Source organism: Eptesicus fuscus, chromosome 23 (assembly GCF_027574615.1).
Source record: "Eptesicus fuscus isolate TK198812 chromosome 23, DD_ASM_mEF_20220401, whole genome shotgun sequence".
Taxonomy (NCBI): Eukaryota; Metazoa; Chordata; class Mammalia; order Chiroptera; family Vespertilionidae; genus Eptesicus; species Eptesicus fuscus.
In genome coordinates, this window is record NC_072495.1 from 3,880,739 (window position 1) to 3,889,673 (window position 8,935).

An 8,935-nucleotide genomic window follows, 5' to 3' on the forward strand; every position below is an offset into this window, starting at 1 on the left:
GGCTAGTGAGTGAATTGCCTTCGGGAACTGAACCCAAGTAGCTGGACTCCACGACCTCCCTTTTGACGCCCAAGAGCCCGCCGGCCCGCACAGGGGTCCGCTGGCCTGCGCGCACGCGCAATCCTCGCAGCAGCGTCCCCTTTAAGAGGATTCCTTTTGCTTCCTCCGACCCCTTCGCTTCCGCTCCGCGTTCCCACAATGCTGTGCGGCTGAGTGCCTCCGAGCCCGCGGGGACGCTGCGGGGGGACCCCGGCTGAGGAGGCGGCGGCGGCGGCGGCGACGTGGGCTGCGGCGGGCCCGCGGCGTCGGGTGGTGCGGATGTCGGGCTGGGCGGACGAGCGCGGCGGCGAGGGCGACGGGCGCATCTACGTGGGGAACCTTCCTACCGACGTGCGCGAGAAGGACCTGGAGGACCTATTCTACAAGTACGGCCGCATCCGCGAGATCGAGCTCAAGAACAGGCACGGCCTGGTGCCCTTTGCCTTCGTGCGTTTCGAGGATCCCCGGTGAGGCCCCGCTCCGCCCGCCCGCCCGCGTTCCCGGGCCCCCGCCTTTCCTCTCCCTCCCCCTCTCCCCCGGCTTCCCCTCCCCCCTCCCGGGGCCTCCCCTCCCCCCGCGCAGACCCCTCTGGGCGCCCCCAGGTGGAGGCTGTGGCCTCCTCTTCCTTAGACTCCGGGCTGTCCTTTGCGCCGTCGTCACTTCCTCTATTTTTTTTTTTTTTTTTTACTTCAAAACCTAAAAGCTGGGTCTCTGGAGGGTCCAAACGCGCCTAAACTGGCCTCAGGGATGGTCCAAATGGTCACCTCTCACGGCTGGAGAGGCGCCCTGAAGGGGAAGGCCTTGGGAACCTTGTCGCTTGAACCAGCCCGGAGAGGACTCGGCGACGAGCAGGAGCGGCCGGCCGCCCTCTCCGCGCCCCTCCCGCCCGAACTCGCAATTAAAGGGGACACACCGCGGAGCGGTGGATGCCTTTGGAGGTCATAAAGGGGTCTCTGTGATGGAACCCACCTCCGTCCGCGCGCGCCCCGCCCCACGAGGTTAGGGCCTTGTCCTTGTAAAACCATCAAGGATTTGGAAAAACTTCCAAAACTGGCTGAGGGGGATCTCTAATTTCGCTCCCCTTCTCTAATGAAGGAGTCACCGCTAGATGCTAAGGTACCCAAGGACTTGAAGTTCTGGGCCCCCAAACGGGCTCCGAGGGGTCTTTGTGATTTTGCAGGCACTGTCCGCCCTCGCCCGGAAAAGACAGGAACTTTCAAAACTGCGGTGGGTGGTTCCTGGAAGCCACCCCGCTGTGCTGGTGTCGCTGTTTTCCAGCGGGGTCTCGGGGGCCGCGCTCCCCGGCCGAGCCCCGCAGGCCTCACCCTGAGGACTGACCTTAGGTGCCTTGCTCCTCCGGTGTGTGGTTTGGGGCAAGGAGAGATTTGAGGATGGGAAGGCAGGAAGCACCCTGAGGCTTTGATTGCCATTTGCCTCAGAAATGGAAGGAGGCATTCCACACCTAACCTGGAGAAGGTGGCACCTCTATTAATTAGTAACAGCTCGGTGTAGTTTTTGAGCAGTCCCCGTGTGTCCTGTACCATGCTATGTACTAGTATTTAGCATTTTCAGCCTATGAGATAGGTATTGTGAATCACATTTTACAGATGAGGAAACTGAGGATTTAGATAATTGATAAAAGAGAATGCTAGTAAGGGATCAAGGTAGGATTTGAATTCCCTGTTCTGCCCTTTTGGAATACAAACTTACTGTATAATATGCTACATCATTATCTCCTCCCTCATTTCTTTAATAATAGAAAAGCTACCATTTGATATCACTAGTTGCCAAGTTTCAAGCAAAGCACTGCACATATAGGATCTTATTTAATCCTAAGAGTAACCTTGTGAGAAAGACATCAGTGATTAAGATGTGAAAACTTGACTGCTTAACCAGAGACAGCTACTAGTCAAGAACAGAAGAATGATTTGAACTCAGGTCAATTTGTGCTAAAAGTCTGCTGTAAACCTTAGCAGTCCTGCCTCTCCCACTGCATGATAAATAGAGCCAGGGTTGCCCTGGATGTGGTCTCCTTGCTTTTAATTCTGTGGCTAAAATCTTGGTAAGTGGTTTTGTGCCTGTGACAACTGATGAGCCTTCATTAATGTATCTTCAGCTCTGCTGGTCCCCCCAAGCCCTGAGGCCATTCTCTCATCCAATACTGGAGAATCAGTTTAGTGTTCCTCTGTCCTAGAGCCTACAAAAAACTAAAAGTAACTTCATCTTTTTTGGGGAAATTGTACCCAGATAGTGGTTTTGACAACTTCTCCATACCATGCTGAAACATAGGCTTGAGAATCAGACATACACTTGTTTGGTCTCCTCACAAAACACTAAATTGCATTTGTCTTTTGAGCCTTCTTTTTAAATGGGTTTTTCTTTCTATAGACTTGATGATACTAGGCCTTGTCAAAGAATATTAAAGGACTAATGTGTGGTATGCATTTTGAGAAACTGCCCTCCAAAGTTAAACACTTATTGGCAAAATCGGTCATCTATTAATTTATTCCTTTTTTTGTTTCTGAATTAGTCCTCTTATAAGTAATCTGTTTACCATTTCATACCTAGAAAACCCCATGTGTGATAGCTGTAAAGTTTAATTCCAATATTATAAAAAGTCTTCAAACCAAAGCAGTTATTGCATTAAGATCCTGCTTTGTTTTCTCACTCTAGGTTTTCCTTTCATACTTGTTACTTATGCCCCTCACTGAGAGTCATTCAGCCTCCTGAGCAGCACTAACACCAAATTTTTCTTTGCAGAGATGCTGAAGATGCAATTTATGGAAGGAATGGTTACGATTATGGCCAGTGTCGACTTCGTGTGGAGTTCCCCAGAACTTATGGAGGTCGGGGTGGGTGGCCCCGTGGTGGGAGGAATGGACCTCCTACAAGAAGATCTGATTTCCGAGTTCTTGTTTCAGGTATGTTCCTTTCAAACCGAATGAGATGATGCATGTAAAATACTTAGCACAGTCTGGCCTTAAGAAATGTTAGCTGTTACTCTTTAGTGCATGGCATACATGTTTGTTTTTTCCCTTAGCCTATGCATACTCTCAGTCTGAAGCCCTGCCCTGCCTTGCCAGTGAGGCAGGTATCTTGCAAATGAAACTGCACCAATAGTAGCCTTGTTAGAACATAAACGTGTTTCTCTTCTTTTAATATATTTTATTGATATTTTTTACAGAGAGGAAGGGAGAGGGATAGAGAGTTAGAAACTCTACTGGGGATGTGCCCGCAACCAAGGTACTTGCCCTTAACCGGAATAGAACCTGGGACCCTTCAGTCCACAGGCCGACGCTCTATCCACTGAGCCAAACTGGTCAGGGCATAAACGTGTTTCTTATAAATGAGTTTTCTAGTGTTGAAAGGGAAGATGATGGCAAAACCCCTTGAGGTGTAATTCTAAAGATGTTTTGGGTGTTTTTTTTTGGAATGTACCATGGTATTGGACTTGATAGAAAAGACATTCCAGAAGCCAGATTTAAACAACTTACCCAGCTGTGGATCCTGAAAAAGACCAGTTTTGTGGTGGTTTTAGGCTTATATAAAAGAAGAAAAACAACTTAGTGTCTTACAGATTGTATTATAGAATATAGAACAAAATATCTAGATTGACAAGTGATGAAATAATATGCTCTGAGGTTTATTCATCTTTTGAAATATCAGCACAATGGTAAAGACCTGGGGGCTTTTGCACATTTCGGGGGTGTTTTGGGGCCCTGGTGGAGTGAAATGTCTTGAGGAGCCTGACACCTTTTTCTATGGGAATATCACAATCACAGCTGACTCCCATTGGTGCTTAAGAGTGATAGTATCTGCCTATCTTGTATCCCTTCTTAATTTAAATTTTTTAAATATATTTTTATTAATTTCAGAGAGGAAAACAGAGAGAAACATCAATGATGAGAGAGAATCATTGATTGGTTGCCTCCTGAACGCCTGCCCCCACGCTCCCTTCTGGGGATCGAGCCTGCAATCCAGGCATGTGCCCTTGTCCGGAATCGAACCTGGGACCTTTCAGTTCACAGGCCGACACTATCCACTGACCTTTCCAGCTGGGGCTTATTATTATTATTATTATTATGGTAATGTATTTTTATTGATTTCAGAGAAGAAGGGAGAGGGAGAAAGAAGCATCAATGATGAGAGGGAGTCATTGATTGGCTGCCTCCTGCACGCCCCCTATAGGGGATTGAGCCCGCAACCTGGGCATGTGCCTTGGTGGGAATTGAACCTGGGACCCTTCAGTCCCCAGGCTGATGCTCTATCCCAGTGGTCAGCAAACTGCAGCTCGCGAGCCACATGCGGCTCTTTGGCCCCTTGAGTGTGGCTCTTCCACAAAATACCACGGCCTGGGCGAGTCTGTTTTGAAGAAGTGGCGTTAGAAGAAGTTTAAGTTTAAAAAATTTGGCTCTCAAAAGAAGTTTCAATCGTTGTACTGTTGATATTTGGCTCTGTTGACTAGTGAGTTTGCCGACCACTGCTCTATCCACTGAGCCAAACCGGCCAGGGACTTCTTAATTTTTTTAACCCCAGGACTCTGTTCCCTCCTTCAAGACATCATACAAAGTTTTTCTTCTCTCCATGCTGCTCTGAAATCCTGCCTAGAAAACTGTTAGGAAATGGCTGCAGTCCTGAGCTGTGAGCGGTAAACACAGCCTGAGAGCAGGAGCACATTTCTCTTTCATGGCTCGGGTAGGGTTGTACGACTTCTGACTAGTTTCAGCGTCTGAGTCTTACCTTTCTCCCACTGCACTGAAGAGTACTGGTGATCTTTTAAAAGGGAGTTTGTCAGTTAATCACACCTACAAAAAAACAAAACTTTAGATTTTTGTTATCTTCCATTACATTTTGGTTATTTCATTGGATGGTTTCAAATTCCCATGTCCTGGGAACCCAGTCAGGCAAGAAATCATTGATTGTTACTGAAATATTTCATATGGAATAAAGAACTCAAAGTCTTGGAAGTCTGGTATTAATTGAGGGACAAAGAAAGAGAGGCTGTGAATTCTCAAGAGATAATAAAACTATGAGATGGACTTCTTGCTATCTTGGGAAGGCTTGCTCTGGAAGATTAGTCTAGGATTACCTTTCTTTTTGTTTTAAAGAACATCTGATTCTATATGTTTATATTTATTTATTTTTTAATCCTCACCTGAGGATATTTTACCATTGATTTTTAGAGAGTGGGAGAGGGAAATATCAATGTGAGAGAAACACATGAATTGGTTGCCTCCTGCACTAGCCCCAACCAGGGCCAGGAAGGAGCTGCCTGCAACCAAATTACGTGCCCTTGACCGGAATTGAACCCCAGACCCTTCGATCCGCAGGCCAATGCTCTATCTATTGAATCGAACCAGCTAGGGCTCTAGGACTAGCTTCTAAAGGTGGTTTGCCACATATACTTTATTGCACTTTGATTTTGTGTCCCTTACCCAGATTTGTGATTTGGGAACCCAGGATTTAAAAGTAGTGATTGATGGAGAAGGGACTCTAGGTATTGCTGGCTCTTAACAGGGCATTCAACACAGCTGAAGGATTGGCCTCTTATGTTCTCCATACCTAGGACTTCCTCCCTCAGGAAGCTGGCAGGACCTGAAGGATCACATGCGAGAAGCTGGGGACGTCTGTTACGCAGATGTGCAGAAGGATGGAATGGGGATGGTCGAGTATCTCAGAAAAGAAGACATGGAATATGCCCTGCGTAAACTGGATGACACCAAATTCCGCTCTCATGAGGTGGGTCCCCACCTTCTGTTGAGGAGCTTGTACCCAGTCCACTCCATCTGAAGCTGACCTAGCAGTAGCAGCAACAGGCCATGCATTTGCCACTTGATGACCTCACAGTACCATTAAAGATCTATCTTAAGTGGACAAAGCCAAGGAATTCATCATGCCTAAGCCCTGCAGGGTTATAACAGAGAAGTCTGCATTCATAGTATTTTTAACCTGGAGAGAATACTGGTGCAGTCTGTCACAATGTGGTGAGCGATTGTGATAACATCCTTCTCATAACTGGCTTAATCTGCAATGTCTCTCTGTGAACCTAAATATTATGGCTCTCTCTCCTCTGGGTCTAGTATGGGCTCTGCAAGCCAACCTCATCTCAGCCTTTCTAGATACTGCTGTTGGGGCAGAGTTGTCACTTCATTGTTCTTTCCCAAAGTAGTGCAGGATCCTTTTTGAAACCTGAGCCCCCTTGTTATTTTCTTGTGATCACCTCACCTTCAGGGCTTCGTCCTGGATGTCCTTCCTTTCAAGAAGGCAGTTGCTGCCCTAGCCGGTTTGGCTCAGTGGTTAGAGGGTCGGCCTGCGGACTGAAGGGTCCCAGGTTCGATTCTGGCCAAGGGCACATACCCGGGTTGTGGGCTCGATCCCCAGTATGGGCATGCAGGAGGCAGCTGATCAATGATTCTCTCTCATCATTGATGTCTCTCTCTCTCTCTCCTTCTCCTTCCTCTCTGAAATCAATTAAACACACACACACACACACACATATATATAAAAGGCAGCTGCTGCTTTGGATATCTCAGTCTGATTCGGATGGTGATTATCCCTTTGATACCATTGAGACCAGATATTAGACCACCAATTGGACGTTGTTGTTTTTTCTGGTTATCTTGCCTGACTTGGTATGGGGTTTAGGAATGTCTAAACTAAAGACATGAATATCTAGGCCCATTTCTTTTTTTTCCTAAGGATTCATATAATTCCCTAATTTTATGGGGTGGGGGATGTATGGCTTAACAATGCTTTTGCTCAGATTAACTCTTAGGACTTGAAATTGGAGCAGAAACACAATAGCACCTGGTCAAATACACGCAAAGCCGAACTTTAGGTTAAATCCAATTATTGACTTCACCTAGGGCAGTGGTCGGCAAACCGTGGCTCGCGAGCCACGTGTGGCTCTTTGGCCCCTTGAGTGTGGCTCTTCCACAAAATACCATGTGCGGGCGTGCACGTACAGTGCGATTGAAACTTCGTGGCCCATGCGCAGAAGTCGGCCACTGACCTAGGGGAAAAGCATCCTGCTCTTTCATTTTAGCATCTTTAGATTTTCTGAAAATGTTGGCTGACGGCGAAGGGCTTGGAGAAAGGCCAGACTGAATGTGACTCCTGCTGCTTAGCTGAGCTACTCTCAACTCTGGTTCCTTCATATGCAAAATAGTCACAATAGCACTGTGTTATAAGACTTGCTAGGAAGTTAAATTATGAAAAAACTAGAGCATCTAGCCCAAGTCCTGACACCTGGGAGGTGCTGAATACAGGCTAACTCCTTCCATAGGTACCCATTGAAAGATGCATATGATGCCCTCGCTGGTTTGGCTCAGTGGATAGAGCGTCAGCCTGCGGACTGAAGGGTCCTGGGTTCGATTCCAGTCAAGAACACATGCCCGGGTTGCAGGCTCGATCCTCAGTAGGGGGCTTGCAGGAGGCAGCCAATCAATGATTCTCATCGTTGATGTTTCTCTCATCTCTCTCTCTTCCTCTCTGAAATTAATAAAAATATATTTTAAAAGAAAAGATGCATATGAGGCAGCAGGGGATTGAACTATACAGGGTAGGACAAAAGTAGGTTTACAGTTGAGAGTATGTGAAACACAGTTCATTTTTCCCCCCCTTTTTTTTAAAATTTCTTTATTGATTAAGGTATCACATATTTGTCCTCATCCCCCCATTCCCATCCCACACCCCTCCCCACGGATGCCCCAACCCCCTGTTGAACTTAACCACTGGTTAGGCTCATATGCATGCACACAAGTCCTTTGGTTGATCTCTCCCCCCTCCCCCCACCCTCCTCTATCCTCCCTCCGAGGCCCGACAGTCCGATCGATGCCTCCTTGTTTCTGGTTCTGTTCTTGTTCATCAGTCTATGTTGTTCATCACAGTTCATTTTTGTATTATTTATTAATTACTGTATTTTTCCATATGAATAACTGTAAACCTACTTTTGCCCCTCCATATAGTATATATATAATCTCTGAGATCCTTTCCAGTTCTTAGATTCTAGGGGGTTAATGGCAGTTATTAAGATATATTAACAGTAATAGCTAGTATTTAAGCATTTACACATGACAAGTTACGATTTATTATTTGTGTCACCTTCAGCAGCAGATGAGAGCATTCTTGAAATGGACTAGTAAGAGTACCTACCCCATAGAATTGCGGGGGCCTGATGAGATAACATTGTGCCAGGCAAATAGTGCTCAATACAGCACTATTATTGTTAGGCAGCTATGCGAGGTATTGGTAGACTTTATTATTCTGGGTCTTATTTTACCTTTTACTTTTTGTTTGAATTTCAGGGTGAAACTTCCTACATCAGAGTTTATCCAGAGAGAAGCACCAGCTATGGCTACTCACGGTCTCGGTCTGGGTCAAGAGGCCGTGACTCTCCATACCAAAGCAGGGGTTCCCCACACTACTTCTCTCCCTTCAGGCCCTACTGAAACAGGTGATGGGAATTTTTTCTTTATTTTTTTAGGCGAAACTGAGCTGCTTTGTGCTCAGAATTTACATTCCAGATTGATGATTTAGTGTCTTAGAAAATTTTTTTAATTTTTTTTAAAGGAAATAAAATTACATAATTTCTACCAGGGCCATATTAGCAGTGAAACATTTTCAACTGCAGAAATTGTGGTTTTGGTTCAGAAACAAGTTGTATATTTTTCACCCCTGATTATGGGAAAAAAAAAAAAAATCAGTGCTATGTGTTTGTGGGTTGCTCTGCTATGGAGATCAGCAGTTACTGTGACTAAATGGACCCATTCTGTTTAGAAATATATTTTAAATGTTTCATAATTGACATGTGTGGTTGTCCTTGATTAAGTTCATAGATTTCACCGAACAGGCATAATGATTAAGAAAAAAAAATAACTGAGTTGTAGTGACAACT

At 45.9% G+C, this 8,935-nt stretch overlaps 1 protein-coding gene across 1 annotated transcript; it reads left to right on the plus strand.

Moving 5' to 3' along the window:
* Window positions 1-134: 134 nt before the first annotated feature.
* SRSF9 (serine and arginine rich splicing factor 9) lies at window positions 135-8,845 on the plus strand. Its single transcript, XM_008142781.3, has 4 exons — window positions 135-506; window positions 2,800-2,960; window positions 5,606-5,778; window positions 8,346-8,845. The coding sequence occupies exons 1-4, from the start codon at window positions 319-321 to the stop codon at window positions 8,487-8,489; spliced, it is 666 nt and encodes a 221-aa protein (XP_008141003.1). The 5' UTR covers window positions 135-318; the 3' UTR covers window positions 8,490-8,845.
* Window positions 8,846-8,935: the final 90 nt, after the last annotated feature.